General features: G+C 41.2%; 1 protein-coding gene across 3 annotated transcripts in view; it reads right to left on the reverse strand.

The window, feature by feature from the left end:
* Positions 1-19,995, reverse strand: part of MAP3K20 (mitogen-activated protein kinase kinase kinase 20) — a 130,520-nt gene that overhangs the window by 14,159 nt on the left and 96,366 nt on the right. For all 3 annotated transcript variants that reach the window (XM_075284127.1, XM_075284125.1, XM_075284126.1), the window contains exons 12-16: positions 15,683-15,727; positions 13,634-13,664; positions 13,408-13,547; positions 13,137-13,199; positions 9,567-9,656 (exon numbers count right to left, since the gene is read on the reverse strand). In XM_075284127.1, the coding sequence (XP_075140228.1) occupies positions 9,567-9,656; positions 13,137-13,199; positions 13,408-13,547; positions 13,634-13,664; positions 15,683-15,727 (369 nt within the window). The remainder of the gene's footprint in view (positions 1-9,566; positions 9,657-13,136; positions 13,200-13,407; positions 13,548-13,633; positions 13,665-15,682; positions 15,728-19,995) is intronic.

Below are 19,995 nucleotides of genomic sequence, written 5' to 3' on the forward strand. Positions count from 1 at the left end.
CATCACTGTGATATCCTCATTAGTAGTGGCTCACAGTTACTGTCAGATGGTGTCCGTACAAATGCAGGCATTATATTGTCTTTGAGATGTGCAGCTGGTTTCGTGACACTGCCAGTATATGAAAACATGACGCCAGTTTGTTTTATTTAGTGCTAAACCTTCCAGTTTGTAAAAACAAGGCTGACACAGAGCCTGACATGAGGCAGAGAAAATAATTAGCTCCCATTTTCTCAGCCTCCCATTTCCTTCTCCCCGCTGTGATTCCTTTCCACTAAACCACCACATGTCAGTCGAAATGGGAGGCAATTAGTGGGCTCATTTCAGTCCCCACAACTGTGCTGAAAAGAAAGTATTTATGATGGCACAATGAACAGCTGAAAGATTAAATAACATTTGCCTTTTGAAAAGAAAATGACTTCAAGCTAAATGGCCAATTTTTGATTATTCTCAAACAAGCTTAGAGTAGTTGGTTTTTTTATTTTTTTTTTTATAAAAAAAAAAAAATAAAAAAAAAATACAAGAAAGGAAAATGAGTCATTTTTAGGTGGAAGAATCAAATAAAATCTTGACACTGTAATGCAAATGACTGATGTTTTATTGCAAAATATGTAAATGTATTATACCCTTAACAATGGCGCGTGTCTAAGGTCAGCCCGCATTGCTACTAACTAGACACTGCGCAGACAAGGTTACTCTAAGATTGCAATTTTTTTTTTTTCTTGAAACAAGGCCTTTGGGGTGTTCTTAAAGATTACATTGAAACAAGGCAAATGAAGCATACTTTTAATGGCACAATACACGGTTTCGGGATATGAAATGGCTTTGAAAACATCATCGGGCCTGACATGTTTATAAAGGTCCTGACATGTTTTCATGACTACATGACATGTCACTGAAATGAAGAAAGGCAGAATCGTGCGCTGTTCTACAGGGTACTTTTAATTGGGGCGGGGGTTGTGTTAGAAAGTCTAACCACTCATTGTATTCTTCTCTTATTTTAGTTTTCGGTGTCAAATGATTTTTTTTTTTTTTTCTGGTAAACTTGTGCGCTGTTTTGTTTGACACAGTTATGAATGATACAACAGTCACTGCTTGAAGCGTGTGCAGACTTTGTGGTGGGCATGATGGACACTGTAACTGAAAAGGGAACATACATGAGAACCTGGCGTAGTTATAATCACTCCTCATCTGTGAGTTATGTATTGCTGTGAAATCTATCTATATGAATCATTTTATTGTATATTATTTTATCAAATGTTGGCCTGCACTTTTTAATACATTTATACTAAATATTTGTCTCAAAGGTCATGATTTTTCATTGGCGCTGCTAGACAGATAATGGATGGATAGATGATGGATGAATAGATACTCTAGCTAAGAGATAGCTACATTGAGAGATAAGTGATGGATAGACAGAGAAATAGATAGACAGGCGATCAATAGATTGATAGACATATGGATAGATAGATAGATAGATAGATAGATAATCAATGGATTGATAGACATATAGATAGAAAGATAGACAGATAGATAGGTGATGGATATCCAGACAGATCGGTGGTCAATGGATAGATAGATAGATAGATAGATAGATAGATAGATAGATAGATATCCAGAAAGATAGATCGGTGTTCAATAGATTAATAAACATATAGACATAGGTGATAGATAGAAAAAGACCAATAAATACATATGAAATAGATGGATGGATACATGATGATGAGTAGATACTGTAGATAAATAGTAGATAGATGATGACCACATTGAAAGATAGATTAGTGATGGAAAGACATAGAAATAGACAGACAGATAAGTGGATTGATAGACATATAGACAGGTGATAGATAACAGATGGATAGATATGAGAGAGAGAGAGAGAGATAGATAGATAGATAGATAGATAGATAATCCATTAACAGTCCCACAGTAGGGAAATTTACATGCTGTTACAGCAGCATAGTAATACAGATACAGGATAATAAATAGTAATATATTACGGAAGTAGACACACATATGTTGAGAAGAGAAATATACTAGGAGTCCGTAGCAGCTAAGTAAGAAAAGAAAGAAGGAAAACTTCAGGATCATTTAGTTCTCTGTGGAGGGCAGATAGATAGATAGATAGTGTCTGGGGTTGCTAGGTGGGGTGTCATAGACACAAAAGTCCAGTTTCTTTTAGTCCAAAACAAAGGTAGAGTTTATTTTCACTCAAAAAGGTAGTGCAGCAACAAAGGAAACAATACAAAAATAAATCCCTGCCCGGCTAGGCTCTAACTAAACACAGAATAGGTTACCTCACCTAGAATAACAGAAATCATAAGCCAGTAGAGTCATTCAGGACACAGCTCTAAAACTATGACCTCTCTGTCAGCTCTCCAGCCAAGCTCTGCCAAAGTGTTGCTGCTGGAGCAACTTCTTAAGCCTCCTTGACGAGGAGACTCTCTGCAGCTGAGTCGCTGCTGGAACATCCCCAAAGTGTGGACTGGAGGAGGGTGGAATGACAGGTCCCACTACCAACCTACCTGCCATTCCTAAAAATCCAGCCCAATACTGAGCATTTACCAAAGTGCTCAGCAAATGAAAGTTGTCTGCTGAGAACAAACATTCCTGGAGTTTTCTTATCTCACCCACCTGAGTAGTCTGGGCGAGATGTACACCCCCTCCATTACCTGACCAGCCATCGGCTTACGATAGATAGATAGATAGATAGATGGAATAGATAGGCACATCTATCTTAGATAGATAAAAGATAGTTATAAGATAGACTTGAAGATATAAGCTATAAACTTGATAGAACATGTAAAAGAGTAAAACTCCTCCTTGTTGTTTTGCTGTATCAAATCACTTCTTCCCTACAGACACCAAATGTTAATGTTTTTTTTATTAATAAAGTAAAAAAAACAAGTATGCTAATAATTGTTAAAAGTACCCATGTGAATGCAGCCCAAACCTACACTAGCATTAGCATATAAACCTCCTATGATAGTTAAATAATATTTTCCTACCAAATGTAGAAGAAATCCATTAGAAGTCGCTGACAAGTTGTATCAGGCCGCAGGCTTCTCTACCTTACATCTGAGCCATGTGTGATCAGTTACAGCGGGGGGCGCTGTTATCCCTTGTTCTGCACAGGATAATGCTAATGAGCTCCAGAGTGATGACATCACAGATCACAATGTATGTACATATTAGATTGGAACTGTTGGTTTCACACACAGCGTTTTACTTTTTTGTTTTCTTACTCCACTTTATTGTGTTTTTTGTGTTAAAATGCTATTTTAAAATTCTATAGCAAAATATAAAATGGACTACTACATTGGTTTGTGGCCAAACCTGCTGATTTCGACAGGACTGGCTATCCATCTAATCTGTATTAGACCTTCCAACTTTCTCTAACGTGACATTTGGATTTCAACATCCTCAATACTTTTTTGGGAAGCCACCACTCTAGAAGCCTTTGCAATGCCTTTTTTGCCATACACAGAGGCCTCTTGTTGAGTGCTTTCATCCTGCATTTGTAGGGGAGCGACATACTGCCCCTGCTGGTGGGCTGATCTGGGGATCGATCACAGTCAGTTACCATTACTAGTGATACGAGAAACTCTAACAGCTTAGTGATATGGTGATATGTCCAGGACATCCAGTGGCCACATGTGTTGTATGTCATGGCTGGGCTTCTAAATGGAATTTTCAGCAGGATAATGCTCACCCCCACACAAGGCTTTCCCAGGAAGGTTTCCAACAGATTGCAACACTTTCTTGATGTGGCCAGTTGCCAAATTTATCATTACTGGAGCATTTATGGGAATAGCTGGCACGCAATCTTTGACAATCTACAAGTATACAGATCTACAGGCCCAGCTGTAACACCTGTAGACAAATGTACTGCAGAATACCATACAGAGTCCCTATGCCCAACCATATCACATTATATCTAGAGGTGACCCAATAGAACACTAGAGCCTCCGCTCAATAGTCCAGTTTTCCCCAATAAACTCCTATCGCTCTGAAGCCGGATTCACATCTGCTTGCCTCCCGTCCAGGTATTCTGTCCCCCATTCTACTTGGAAAATGCAAATGCAAGCAGGACTTGCATTTGCAGCAGACCCCATTATAGCCACGGGTAACCACTTTTTAAGCAGATTTAATTTCCGTTTTTTGGGTTCCCAAGTGGACCCAAAGAGCAGAACCCCGAGCACAGTTGTGAACCTAGCGTAATATTGACACTACTTACATATATCATCATTACATTCACACATAGAATGTTGCATTCCATTCCAACAACATGATGCGGTATTTTTTTGGCAATCCGTGTATGTACCCTGAAATATCGTCGCAACTGCGATGTGAACAAGCCCTATCGGATCTCATTCAGGTTACTTATACATAGCTCTAGCACGTGTCCCTCGGATATTATGGATAAATCAGCCCTATTATTTGCCGGGCATTATACAAGCCCCGCTCAGATATTATAAATGTTTTATTCTCACATTCCCTGTTACTAGAAACGATAACGTAAAATTGATTTGATGTTTTCAGCGGTTTATTATTCTTCCCCTTTCATCATTCTGCAGATTTAATTGATTTTTTTCATCATTCACATGGGAAAATGAGCAGGAAACTCATTTACTCTATAGTATGTGAATTAGAACACCAGGGTGCTGGTCTGACAGATGGAGCGCTGTAGTCACACCACACCAAATACCTCCGTAATAGAATCAACTCCATGTCCTCACTAGAAAGGTGGAGGAGAAAAAATGGAGCAGGAGTGATGAGGGCTGATCTGTTCCACATGGGGTGCTCATCTGCATGCAGAACACGGGATGGTGAATAAAGGTAACCTGATGGCAGACTAAAAATTGTGACACATTTATAATAACAGGAGCAGAAATAGCTGCTAGTAAGATAACAACCAGCGCTCTGCTTAATCTTAAAGCTCCACCTTTAAAGGGATAGGATAGAGGATAAATATCTGCTTAGTAGCGGACTGACCCCTCATTCACATCTGCGTTGGTAATCCGTCCGGGGGAGTCGGCATGGGGGCCCCCTGAACGGAATACCAAACGCAGTTGCAAGCGGTGTGCAGTAAAAGCACACGGATCTCCATAGACTATAATGGGGTCCGTGTTCTTGCCACCAGATCTCTGCACTGAACATGCGGACAGGAAAGTATTTCACAATCTACTTTCCTGTCCGCATGATTCGTGCAGGCAGCGCGCAGCAAGCACATGGATCCCATTATAGTCTACGGGGTCCCTGTGCTTTTACTGCACAGCACTTGCGATTGCGTTTGGTATTCCGCTGGGGGGGGGGGTCCCCATTCGGACTCCCCCCCCCCCCCCCCCCCCTCCCCGATGGAATACTGAATGCAGATGTGAACAAAGGGTAAGATCCTCACCAATGCTGAGGACATGTGAATTCAACCTGGCTGGGGTGGAAGGACAAATCCACAGTTCCATTAACTTCAGTGGGAGCACTGGAGATCCAAATGCTAGACATTAGCAATCTGCGTCCACCAAGTGACATGGCCACATTCAATGTAGCTGCAGGATGGATGAATACACAATGGGAGGAGGGGGGGGGGACATCTCCCCTGTTCTCAGGATTGCTGGGGATCTCTGTGGTCAGACTCCCACTGTTAGGTGTTTATTGTCCATCTTATGGATAGAGGATATAAACTTGTTGTTGCTAAACCCTTTTAAGGAATATTTTTGCGTATTTGGAACTTTTAGTGATGCAGAAATCTGAAGATGACCTTACTTTCCTGCATACATGTCCACTGTATAGCGGTGGTGCCGGGACTTGCTCCTATTGCTTAAATAGAAATGCATCTGCTCCCCATCCACTACCTTAGAGGCAGCTTGATCATCTGATCGGTGTGGGATCCGGTGGTCGGACCCTCACAGATCAGATACTAATGAATATGGCTGGAAAAATCCATTAACCAAATATTAGCTAAGGTAAGGTTGGACACATCTGTATAAGGACAAGCCTTTTGCCCTTCTCTATGTTTGCCAATCCTGCTTATAAAACACTTTTTTTTTCTGATTTTTTTTTTTTCCCATGCACAGCAGTTTTGTAACTTTGAGCTGCAGGGGAATCCAATTATAACTTTCATTGCCCTCTACACAGCAGACCAGTAAGCAAGATACTGTTTACAGCAACCTGTCAATGGACTCCGGACTACGACTGTCATAAATGGGGTCCGCAGGGAAGTTGCTGGATAGTTCAGATGTTGTGCACAGAGTCTATACAGCTGTACACAGAGGCTATATGACTGTACAGAGCTGTATGTGTGCTGCTCTGCACTTATTATTATAGGGGAGAATATATATGGCTTCTGATGGAACCCGCTGCAATTTTTGTACGTTGTATTTCTTGTGGAATGTTTCAGAAAAAAATCAAAGGAATATGGAGGTGGGGGTGTATTATAAGAACTATGTGCATGGCTAAGAAAGGAAGCAGAATCTTTTGCCAACACTTACCTTACACAGGGATTAAAGGGAATTAAATCACATAGACACCAGAGAATGTATTTTACGATTCCAAATTCTGTCCTATTTCATTTTGTTCCTGAACTAGAACACCTTATCCTATCTGTTATACTTTCTTTCTGTACTTTTCTGTGCTCATCCAAGTTGAGTATCTTTGTTAATAAATTGAGCTACATTATGTACTGTCCAGAGCTGCATTCACAATTCTGCTAGTTGTTTTTGGAAACAGTCCATATGTTTGGTTAAATTCCAGCAATGTGGCGGGATGGGAGTCAGATCATATAACGCCTGGTATAAGGATAACTCTTCCAAGAATTGAACTCACCAGCTTTGTACAGACACTGAACATGCAGGGAATGCAGTAAAGTTTTAGATTTAAGTTCTTTGCTTTGGTGTAAACCAGTTTGTCCCATTTACATAAGACGTATCTATAGGGTTCCCAAACCTGCTGGAGGTACGCTTTAGGGCTTGTTCACACGGGCACTAAGGGGGCGGATTATGGCGTGTAATCCATGTCATAATCCGCCCCCTCACAATAGTGGTCTATGTAGACCGCCAGGCTGCCCTTTCTTCAGGCGGCTTCCGCGGCTTGTTGAGTCGCGGCGTCTGCCTGGCGGCAGCAGCCTCCGGAGTCGGCCCATTCATTTGAGCCTGCTGTGGAGGGGGAAGCCGTGACTGTCGGAAGCTGCGACAGTCGTGGCAGGCAGGTTTTGACTCTCTGCGTCACTCTTGGTGCCAAAATCTGCCCCGCCCCCCGTGTGAACTTAGCCTAAGGATATGGGTTCCATGTTGCATATATGGTGCGATTTCAACTTTGTAAACATATTTTGGAAAAAGCGGCACAACTGTACAACACCATATGCTGGACAAGGCTTGTATCACTAGGCCCCATATCCAAGATTTAAACAGCCTCCTCTGCCATTTGGTGGTCAGACAGGTTATGGCTTGGTTGTGCGCCATGGGCAACCATGATGGCTCAGTGGTTAGCACTGTAGCCTTGAGGCACTGGAGTCCTAGGTGCAAAATCTGACCAAGGACATCTGCAAGGTGTTTCTATGTTCTCCCCATGTTTGTGTGGGTTTCCTCCCATGTTTCAAAGATATACTCGTAGGGAATATAGATCATCAGCCCTATATGGGAAAGTGACTACCAATATTGGTAACGCGTTCTGGAATATGTAGGCAATTAGCAAAATAAATCAGCACATCTCACACCCTCTGCGAGAGGGACCTTAAATAAATTAATGCATATAGATAAGATCAGTGCAGGGGACAACAGATGGAAAGTCACACATTGGAGACCATCACCCAAGAGACCTGACAGGTATCCTCTAGGCTGATTAAAAACCTAGGGAAGAAATGGGCAACCCAAAAATTTCAACCGTAACTTTTAAGATCTAAAGTTGTTTTTGATCAAATAAATATGGAGAGAAAAGAGAAGCCATCTACTGGAATATATAAGACTATACAGAATCAAAGACCCATGCCCCCCATTATAACATAGAAAGAAATTGCTTTAACAGCCAGCAGACAGCTCCATAGACCTTTAATGGATCTACGTACAGGACTGTTGTCATGAATCGCCTGAGCAAAAATTGGAACAAATCTTATCTCGGGCCAAGTTCATGGATCCCTCAATGGGCTAATATCTATGATGGAGTCATGACATCACTTACCCCATGGATGTGCAAATGGCCATGAAATAGTACTTTTTTTCAGGACAGAATGCAGGGCACTATTATGTGAATGTAGCCTAAGGCTGCCAATACAGATATTGTTTTGTAGATAACCATTTTTCAACACTGCCTTAGGACTCCTTCACATGACCACATTGGTTTTTACTACACTGATCCACAAAAAAGTGTCATCTTTAATCATGGACATCCTGCAAAAAGACTTGTTCGACTCCCTCACATTGGTCTGTTTTGAAAATTTGGACAAAAACAGAAGATGCTTCATAATTGGTGGTCCTCGGATATGGAACAGACACATGGCTGCAAAAAATGTGGTTGTGTTTCTGGGCCCATACAAATGCATGTGTCCATACTTTGATCCACAATATCAAGTACAGTTGTATGAAGGAGGCTTTGGATATTGTAAAATAGTTACTGCCGGTGAAAATGTTGTGTTCCTTATCAAAATGAAGAGAAACCAACCTGATTCTGTTCTTTGGGGAAATTTTAATTAATGAAGTGAACAATTATTTATTATTGAGTTTTTTTTTGTATAAGAGACATCTGTTAGGGAACTATATCTCCTTGTGGAGACTACTTTTGCAAGTATACAGAGCTTTAAAGGCCATGTATGTACCAATAGGAATTCTGGAGGAAATAATATGCAATTAACTTTCCCTAGATTCAATACACCTGCAAAATGGCTGGCAAAGGCGGTCTCTAGGAGGAGACATAGAGAATGGCCTCTTACATAGCCAACAAGAACCTTCTGAACTGATGAAGGTCAAGAACCCCTGAAACAGCTGTCTGCCAATAGGTTTCTTTTCCTTTTGGAAGAGATTTTCTGGTTTGTCTTATATCCATACTTATTTGGTGGATGTTGTTGTGTCTCAAAAATGTTTGGAAGGGAATGAGCTATCCCATAGGGAATGTGGCTTCTCACAGATGATTTCTTGTGATGTGGGGACTCAATATGCTGGCCAAACACAACCCATAAAGTGTTCTAGTCACATAAAGTGACTGCTAGCCTGGTGGCCTGGGAAATTTCCCCACTCTTCCAAAAGTCCAGGAAGTCATCTGGAAGAGTTCCAGGAGAGTTGGCAAGTAGGCTTAGATCCCAAGTGATGTCGCAAGGCTTTGCACAAAAATTGAGTGCGTGATATATTCTGGAAGACATTGGGGTGAAACCCTATCAGTGCACCAACATAAGAGTAGGAGTGCCGTGGCCTTCTCCAAGATTAGAAGGCTTGTATAAAGTCGGCCATTGCCTAGGGCGCTACCTTCCAATAGCTGGCGCTAGAGGCACAGTCTTTCTTTTCCCATCTAAGAACACTTCTTACCCCACAGATGTCTATGTACATGTACGGTTTGTAGATTTGTATTTTGCACATTTACTTTACCTCTGGGCTGTTTCCAGACTTCAAATGATATCCGAACACAAGTTCTAAGTTTACAATTCTCTCTTCATCTTCATTTTCAAATGCAAGATCCTAAAGCAGAAAAAAGATAAATGACATCAGTCCAAGGAGAACTTCTTTTTGCAGATCTCGGTGCCTCCAGCCTGGGTGAGTTTCGTGCGGCTGCAGGAAGACAGTCTCAGAAGTGTTTCTTAACAACTGTTTTCTGTTCCCGAGCTGACATCACTGCTGGGGATAGATGCCTCCCACACACATGAATACTGGGAACAATGGCTTCAAACCCCTGGTGTTTGTATGATGCTCTGCAAGTTAGAGTCATTCAAGCTGCATTATGTGTTCGTGGATGTAAGGAACTGCTCAAAAGTATCCTTCACAAAAGCCCAGCTGGTGCCGGCACCATTTATATAAACTGAAAGGACTAATTTATTAGCGAAATAAATTATTTACTGGAGGTATTTTAAAAAGTGAATTGTTTGACCAACAGGCAGTTCTGATATCTCTGGTCTCTGAATACGTGTCACGAAAAGTGAAGTTTAGGCTTTTGGTAAAAAGAACGTGTCACAGCAGGCGAAGGAGATGTGAAAGTCTACCTGAACACAGACCTGACATCGGCCTCGACCTAGGATCTATTGGCAATGCTGCCTTTGTAGGTCTGGGTTATTATAAAATAAAGCTGCCATCAAAGTAGAACACTGCTTATCTGGGACCGATTCCGTCAACGTAGACTACAAGCCTCCATTTGAGTGCCATCCATCCGGGTTCTGTTGTTTTGTACTATGGTATGTTGCGCCAGATTTTATTTTCCATGGGTGTCTATGGGGCATGGAAGACACTCAGTCAAAGAGGACATTTCACCACCTCCGCAAAGTCCATCTCTTTGTATCCATCAACAGACGTTGCTCCATTGATTTCAGTGCAATAGGACTCTACAACAGTTCTCAAACAATCAATTCTGTTATTTTCAGCACAGTTGTGCTCTGTACAGTCAGGTGGGTGGTGCCTGTTTTCTGTAGCCCAGGACCACCCAAAATATAGAGTATGAATGTGCTGAAACTAAGTGCACTGATTGCTCAGGGATAGTGGGGGGCTAGAGAAAAAATTCCAAGTGTGCTTGAGTCAAAGCAGCTTGCCTATTGAAGTATACAAAAAGCTGGAGTTGCCTGAGGTGGTGAAAGATTCTCTATGTTGGGAGTTTTCCCAGTGTATACATTAAAGTGAGTCTATCACCCGAGCCCAGGATATTGACCAAGCACCTATAGATATATAGCGAGGTCACCCGAATGCCTCCTTTGCCAAGATAATACCATTTTACTCAATATGCAAATCAAGTCACCTTTTGGGAGAAATGGCTCATTTACATATTGTCAAAAAAGGACGATATCTCAGAAAAGGATGCCCTAATTCATGAGGGAACATGTTGTCTCATTCAGACGACCCTAACTTATCTATCTGCAGGGCTGGGTTCTGATGATAGACTCCTTTAAAGGGTTAGGTGTCAAGAAATGAGAAAACAGTCCAATAGCCAATAGACTGGTGACAATATCACGCAAGACGTAACCATAGGACAGGGGCAGACCCATTTTGCTATCTAATACAACCCCTTTAAATCCTTAAAGTATCATTGTTAACTCAACCTTTCATAACCGAGATGGGTGTAGCTCTGTCTTTGCCTCCTTAAGGTGGTCGAGCTTTACAAAGACAGTTGAACGCAACTGTTTAACACTATTTCCATTGCTCCCATAGAGGTAAATAGACATTATGGGATGAGCTAGAATGCTTACGTAAGTCATTGTGCAACACTGTTTCGATAACTCTTGTTTTCCTTTATAGGAATTACGGAAACAGCATACAACAACCCATTGAAATGTTACTGGACAAGCTGCAGATTCTAATCTTGTCTATGTTACCTATGCTATGAATGATGGAAGTGATGTAAATGCACAATACAGTGTGTCACAGAGTAATCACAATGATATAACAATATTACTCACTTTTGAACTAAAAATTTGTGTACAATTTCCAGCAAAATTTTATTATTTCGAACAATTTGTCTCAAAATCTACGTATGTTATTTGTAGATTCCCAAGTAAAGCTATATTGTAACCCTTATGGCGATGACAAATTCGACTCCGCTACATTTATATATCACGCTTTGCTAGAAAGAATTGGACCCCATGTTATAGATTTGCCTATGAATAAATACTCTGAAGCCAGCAGACACACTATGAATAAGATTTCATTGACAAATGGCCCCACACAGGCACACGCCAGTCAAATAGCTTCTTGGCACAGTCTTCCAAGATTTGCATCCGTAGATAGAGTCTGTAGTTGGCATAGTCTGCAGCAGTTGATCTTAATGTCATTGGTAGTGGATGTGAATAGAGAATGAATAGCACGCAGCTTTTTCTGCCTGTATCGCAGAGTTAATTTAGTTTCAACAAAGGATTTCAGGTCCTCTAAGTCACCGGTTAAGAGTTTCATTTCAGAACGCACAGCAAGTCCTGTTATGTATATGAACTGAGTCATATTGGAAGCGAGGTTTTCGTAACGGTTAGTTCTTACTGAATTGTATGTGTCCATTACAAAGTTTAACACGGCTCGGAGGCAGTGTAATGGATACATATCTGAATTCTACATATGTGTGTTTGATGTTAAGTGTGTAATGTACTACTCTAGCACAATATACAATGTTACTGAATACCGCCCCTAACTTATACAATGTACACAACTTCGCTGATACCCATCGTTGAATCGATACAGTTAGGGAAGCCATATAAATTAGATAGAAGTAGACTGATGGTTGAACGATGGTGAAAGACCATTTGAGAGACGCAGCCATACAGATTTTGGCCCATGTTGGCTGTTTGGCCTTATTCACACATCTGTATTTTGCAGATGAATGATGTCTGTGAAGACACAGCCTACTTGATGACCCATTTATTTTAATGGGTGCAGGTAGATGTCTGCCACAGTTCGTGGAAAAAGAACGGAAGCATGCTCCATTTTGTGGGCCAACAAAGTCTTTGGGTCAGTGAGAATCAGCATGCCCTCTGTGTTTTTCATTGACCCAAAGATAATAGAAAAATGCAGTAAATGGGAAAAAAAAATTAAAATTGATCCACAAAAAAACAGGTCAACCATTGCATGCGGAATGGGGGACAGAGTCTCCAAATGGTCACCCAACACTAATGTGACTTCAGCCTAATATGTATAAAGTAGCTTTAACTCATTGATAAAGCTGTGTTCACATTAGCATTGGCTGAACATTTGGGGACTCTGTGCCCCATTCCGCTTGCAATATACAGAGGTGGAATAGGGGACCCCATTAGAGTCTATGGGTTCCATGGATAGGGTTTTCCATGTTTCAGGTCCCCAAGTGGACCCAAAGAACGGAAACCCAAACACTAGTGTCAGACTCTACGGCCTAAAGCACACAATCATATTAACCCAGAACTTGTATAGAGTTTTACCACCGCACCCATATAAGTATATGGACCCATACTGTTCTTCTTACACACAAAGGTAAACAAAAATCAACTTATATAGAATTACCTTCATTAATGGAGGGAAATGAAAGAGACTCAGGTAATCGCATGTCAATTTTTCAATAGCAGCCTATGAAACAAAATGATAATAATAAGATCATTACATATCTAAGAAAATCCTGCAAATCATTTCACGTGAAACTCAATGAGAATTTCTACTGTCAGTAAACTTCAATCTGTTACTCTGAGAGTTACTTTGTGCTAGAGTTTGGTCCGGGCCCTTCCTGCTAATCCTTGTGCCTGTATAATCCTTCTGCCACATAACAACATTTGCCCACCTTGAGATGGATGATATGACCTTTAGACACTATCCCCATATCTTTCAGGTCATCCTCCTGCAGTAAGAGTAATCTCTTTCCAGTAATGTGGTGGTCCTTAAATAGGAAGGCATAAGCGCTCTGTAAACCGGAGTCATCATCTACAAACAAAAGGAGAATAGGAACGTGAGCGACACGTCTTATAGCCAAGGAACGGTGAAGATGGAAAATGGCGTCATAAACCCACCTGTTTTCACCAACTGTTGCACCCACAAAAACTGGGAAAAGACAGAAGATAAAAAAAATTAAGACACTACCTGATAATAAAAGTGTCATCTGTGTGAATATGTCTGATCATTCGCTTTGCCTAACACTAGACATACATTCACGTTCACCAAACAAGAAGTTGTACGTTGATGGAGATAGGCCCGGTCCATATCTGCATTCGGGTCATTTCGTTCCCCTCTCCGCAAGAAAAATTTCAGATCCCATTATAGTCTATGGGGTACGCAGGTTTCCTAAGGTAACCACTTTTTTATGTGGATTTGGTTTATATTTAAGGGGGTTCCCAAGCAGACCCTGAACGGAAACCCATGTGAAGAAGTGAACCAGGCTATAATGGACACTTCAGCTCAATAAATGGGGTTCTAAGAAGGAAGACGTGAGATGCTAATCATGTGACCCAATGTTGGAAACGGCATGGAAAACAGGTTCAGTTCCCAGCCTAGATGTAAGTAAATGTAACTCCTTGTATAGGCCTTTTAATTGAGTCACCAAATTCAAGACTTGCAAAATGTATTCACCAGTGCACTCGATCCACAAACCTCAATTCATGAATGTTCAGTAAAGGCTCAAATTTCACAAATCAACTGTATCGTCTATAAGAACAGTGTTTAATGGGAACATGTCATGTAAATTTGGGACACTAAATCATAAACAAGATCAGTGGTCTTAAATATCCCTTTGGAGGAGGAGTCCTGGAAGTGATGATACGGCCCCCACAGAGCCCTGACCTCAACATCATTCAGTCTATCTGGGATGACATGAAGAGACAGAAGGATTGGAGCAAACCTACTTCCACAGAAGATCTGTGCTTAGTTCTCCAAAATGGCAAGAACAACCTCCCTGCTCAGTTCCTTCAAAAACTGTCTGTAAAAAATAAACTATTGAGGGCGGGTTCACACCTACGCCTGGTCTCCGCTTTGCAGGTTTCCGTCTTCTGCGTGAGAAACTGGACAGGAGACGGAAACCAGCGGTCAGCGTCCACCCGTGAGCGTCAAAACCGTTTTTTTTAACCGGACATGCAGGACTTTGTGCCTGGTTAAAAAGAAACAGTTTCGCCGTGGAGAGGCAGAAGACGCTCATGGGCAGACACTGACTGCCGGGTTTCCCTCTCCTGTCCAATTTCCCGGGCAGAAGACGGAAAACCACAAAGTGGAGACCGGGCGCAGGTGTGAACCCGCCCTAACACTTTTATTTTTGAAAGCATTCTTACTTTGCAGCATTCTTCCACACCTGCCTAAAATTTTTGCAAATTAAGTTTAATAACTATGCTATAAGTATAAATGTTGTATAGGGAATGGGATTGCGGAACAGCTGAGCCTGAGACCCAAATATAGTTACATCATAATTATAAGATGCTGCAACCAGGACCTTTATTATCCTACAACCAAAGACCCCGACACCAACACTGGCAGTGAAATGAACAATGATAGCTCAATTTTATAGCCTTCAATTTTTTTGAAGGCCCCTTGGACCTTCCACACCTGAAGACTGGGAGCAGTTTAGGAATACCTCTATGAACCCTTCCAGCTTTCAGACAGTATCCTGCCTTGAGCCTGCTGGAAATGCATTTGTAAAAGCCGGTCGTACAGGCAACTAACCTATAATTACTGTCACACTGTAAAACCAATTTCTGCAGATGGTGTGCCACCGAGCCAGTGAAATAGCTTGATACTAGAAACTCCATTGCAAGAACCCTCTGATTAAAAATTGCTAGCAAGTGATTTTCCACTGATTTTCTAATCTGTCATGTTTTTTTTTTATTCCTAGCTATTGATCTGAATTTTTTTGCACTTTTTTTTTTAGGTCTTTTGCTACAGTCTGATCATTAACAGACAGATTTCCAACAAGTCCAATACATTGTAACATGTAAGCGAGGTTTATTATTATTATTATTACTTTTATGCAATATATTGCCATTAATGTGTCCATTACAAATGAGCACAACAGTTGGCTATCTGTATATGGTGTCAACAAATCCATGACATTTTTTTTATGTTTCCACATAACTTACCACATCTTCCTCAGTCCAGGAATATATATCAAAGGAGGGAAGCAGCTGCGTAAAAAATAAGAGAAAAACACAGCAAGTTAGACATTACTGGATACTTGTTACCTCTTAATAAGTTCATGAGAATATGGAACAATTGTGTTACATGTTCTCTACCCCAACTAAACAAATAACTGGCCCTGGAGCTTGATGCTCTGCAGGGGTCAGCAACCTTTGGCACTCCATTTGTTGTGAAACTACAACTCCCAACATGCTCCATTCACTTCCATGGGAGTTCCAAGAACAGCAGAGCAAGTGTGCATGCTGGGAGTTGTAGTTTTGCAACAGATGGAGTGCTGAAAGTTGCCTACCTCTATTCTAGTGAGTAGAATGGCTTAGCCTTATCTTTGTCAAAGTTGGACCACAAGATATTTTCACATGTATCTCAACTTATTGGGATGGTGACAAAGAAGAGATATTACTGAGGACAACCAGCTTCAACAGCAATACATACGCAAATGTAAGTGTAATGATAGCGTGGGCTCAGACAATCTTGGCACAACAAAATTCTAACTGGTAAAATTTCAATATTTGATGTGCAATTTTCTTCTTCTGCTCAAAGGAAAAGAAAGAATGAGAGTGCTCGACTGTTCATCCTTGTCTATCATCTTGTGTCCTGGGACAGTATGTCCATGGCATTTTATTACAGGAGATCAGTGAGCCCGAAGTCCAAGTTGTACTGCCTGACTGTACCCGGGATAATCTATTAAAGGAATACTCTAGACATAATTGGAAGATTTGTGTTATACACAGTGCAGGGCTGTGGCGTGGGGCAAGTTCTGTTTAGCAACGCTCTAAGTATTAATATCGGGATCCGATCCGAACAGCACGCACGCATTGAAATGAATGGACGTAGCTGGCACGCGGGGGGTTAAGTGGCCGGCCGGCGTCAAAGCGGAAGTACCAGGTGCTTCCATTTATTTCAATGCGTGCGTGCTGTTCGGATCGGCTGATCCCAACAGTACTCACTCATCTCTATATATTGCCACCTACAAAAGTGCTTCTGATGTCATTTGAAAGCTGAGAGTCTCAGCTTTCTTGTGCTACCAATATGTGTATATAAGAATATACTTTATAGAAAAATCATATTCCCATCTGTTTTTAACTAGTGATTTCTCTGTTTCCGTTGCAGATAGAGGACCTTTCACTACCTCCATCAATTCTAGTTCTTAGCATGTTAATAAGTCCCACTCCACTGATTCCAGAACAGTTAGAATTTTTCTCTAGCCCCCCACCATTCCTGAGTAACAAGAGTAGGTAGTTTTGGTACCTTCAGTAAATACAAATTCACTGATTCTGGAGCAGCTGGAATATATTCTTTAGCTCCCATTGCTCCTGAGCAATCATTTCTGTTAATTTCAACACCCAATATGCTAATTATGCTGTCTACTGTCAGATGGGCGGTCCCAGACTATCTTCTTCATCCCAGGACTGTCCATCTAGTCCATATTAGAAAGCTTAATTAGCATATTCAATGAAGAAAATAACAGAAATGATTACTTGGGAACTGTGGGACTAAGAGAAAAAAATTAAAATGTCTTGGAATCAGTGGAGTGAAGCCTACTGACAGATGCAAAGAGTTGCTCTTGATGGAGGTGGTGAGAGGTCCTCTTAAAGCTAGAATAGACCTAAATAGCAAGGAGGCTCAAATCCAACTAAGGACAACATCTGTAAGTTTGTACGTTCTTCCCTTGTTTGTGTGGGTTTCCTCTGGGTACTCCAGTTTTCTCCCACACTCCAAAGACCTACTGATAGGGACTGTAGATTGTGAGCCCTATATGGGACAGCGCCAGTGTCTGTAAAGTGCAGCAGAATATGTTGGCACGGATATATAGAAAAACCGGGAACTGGCAGAGCGCTAAAGGCAGCAAAATCCGTAATAGACTTGAAAAATAAAAATGACAATATGCAAGGTTAAGATGAATTGGTTCTGTTTTATTGCTCCAAGGACATGAACAACAGCTTAAAACGGCTACGCGTTTCGACACCGGGCGGGTGTCTTCTTCAGGCCAAGCAGGAATTGTCCAGCAATAGCCTTAGAACCAAGTCAGCCTGTCCTTAGAACCAGTCCTGACTTGGTTCTAAGGCTATAGCTGGACACTTCCTGCTTGGCCTGAAGAAGACACCCGCCCGGTGTCGAAACGCGTAGCCGTTTTAAGCTGTTGTTCATGTCCTTGGAGCAATCAAACAGAACCAATTCATCTTAACCTTGCATATCGTCATTTTTATTTTTCAAGTCTATTACGGATTTTGCTGCCTTTAGCGCTCTGCCAGTTCCCGGTTTTTCTATATATCCTTTCCATTTTTTCACCACCCACTGTGTGGGACGGTGTCCGGGTAAGAGCTGCAATTGGCCTGGGCTCCTGACTGGAGTCTACTATTTCCACCAGACGGGCGCCAGGTCACTCTTTTTTAACTTCTCTCAGAACATGTTGGCGGTATACAAGTAAGCTAAATAAGGAGACTTGCTGAGCAAAGACATTATTTCCTATCCACCGTGTACATGGTAACTGTATAATTTATGGAAGTCCAACCACTGGAACTCTCATGATCCCAAGTCCTCTGTTTGTTCACAGTTAATAAGAGTTTAAGTGGATCATCAAAGAAGCGTACGTGACCAAAGTTGACTTGTTTTCCTTAAATTTGGCACGTGTGAACGAAGTGGTGGAGAAAATATCTCCAGCAGACGATCTCATTCCTAGCGCTTAACTCTCTCCCTCTTTGCTTTACATTTTCCCTAATACCTTATAATGACTCACTTGAGATACTGAACTACTGTGACTAAAGCGATATGACGTGTGGGGCCAGGCTGACCATCTGCATAAACAGCATGAATACATTATGCCCTCTCTATGGCATCAGACACTGGTAAATCAAGGTCTAATCACTTGAAACAGCATGTGAACCCTTTTAGAGCCCCCATCGTGCCCAGTGGCCACCAGTCCTCTTGAGCCCATCGACATGCTGCATATATCTGAAAAACAATTTATTTTGGCAACATTTTCCATTAACGCAATCTGTATTTAAATGATCTGCTCCGAAGCGATCCATTTGCTGACATACGTATAAATCATAATGTCCTTGGCCTTTTTTGTAAACTTTTCCTTCTTTAATATGTGATCCCGAAGCAGACGTCAGTGAAAAACTGGAAAAAGTGAATTCATTGGTAAGAGACAGACAAGGCCAGAGTTCAATTGTGAAATATATTATCCTCCGCTGTCCTGACGTCCTCAGCTGGGGGTCAACATTTACCCATGTGCACGGTGCACTAAGGTCCTCTGTTATTCTTCCCGAATTGCTTTTTACTATGATTATCCAATTATGCATTCAAGAAATGAAATGCTAGCAGAATTGTGATTGCTGTCATTCCTATCAGCAGTTCTATATTTCCATTAAACGGTGGTTAAAAATACATATATGGTGCATTTTGCATGGCATAAGTAGAAGGATATGCTAAAAGCCCTGCGCTCAAAGTCAGTATCACGGACGAATTCTCACTCTTCTAATTGCATGTAGACATCTAATAGCATAAAATGTAACACAGAGGTCACCTTTATGGATTCTAATGGTTATCATTAAGCTAATATTATTTTACTATGGCCACTAGGACTGATTTAATGGAAATTGAAGCTTTATGGAAATGTCCTATTTTGTTGCAAGGAACTCAGGGTTGTGTAAAAATTCAGCCAAAGAAAGATTAAGACGCAGTGGAAACCATTCATAGGGTAGAAATCTTCGAGGAAACAAAGGAGCAAAGTTCTTGGCGATGTAATGAAGTTACTTTACTATTAATCCAGCACAGTTTATCGTACAAATAGTATTCCAGGGCTAGGGTAGTTAGGATTGGCGCTGGTTTTGTGGTCGTGAGGGTCTCCAAATCTATAAAATTGACATACATAACAATAGTATAATGTTTATCACTTTAATGTGCTCTGTAACATGGTGGTGAAGGGTGAATATGCTTGGGAAAGGTGGCAGACTCCATTTAATTGGGATACCGGGCCAAGAAAATGATGAAGAGATTTTATACTTGTACTCCGACTCTCAACAAGAGCTAGTAATATAAAGCTGAATAGGTAGTCGAATGTCTCCAGATTGATACACTACTAACCGTATGTAGTACTTTCTGCTCATGTGCATGAAATGGGCCACTTGGAGTGGATTAATGGCTATGTCTCCTCTGATACAAACAATATTTAATGACAAATGTAACAACTTTACAATCGGTGCAAACAATGTCCTCCTGTTTTATTTCTACACCTCCTACATATACTATG

This window comes from Leptodactylus fuscus, chromosome 8 (genome assembly GCF_031893055.1).
Source record: "Leptodactylus fuscus isolate aLepFus1 chromosome 8, aLepFus1.hap2, whole genome shotgun sequence".
NCBI classification, from domain to species: domain Eukaryota; kingdom Metazoa; phylum Chordata; class Amphibia; order Anura; family Leptodactylidae; genus Leptodactylus; species Leptodactylus fuscus.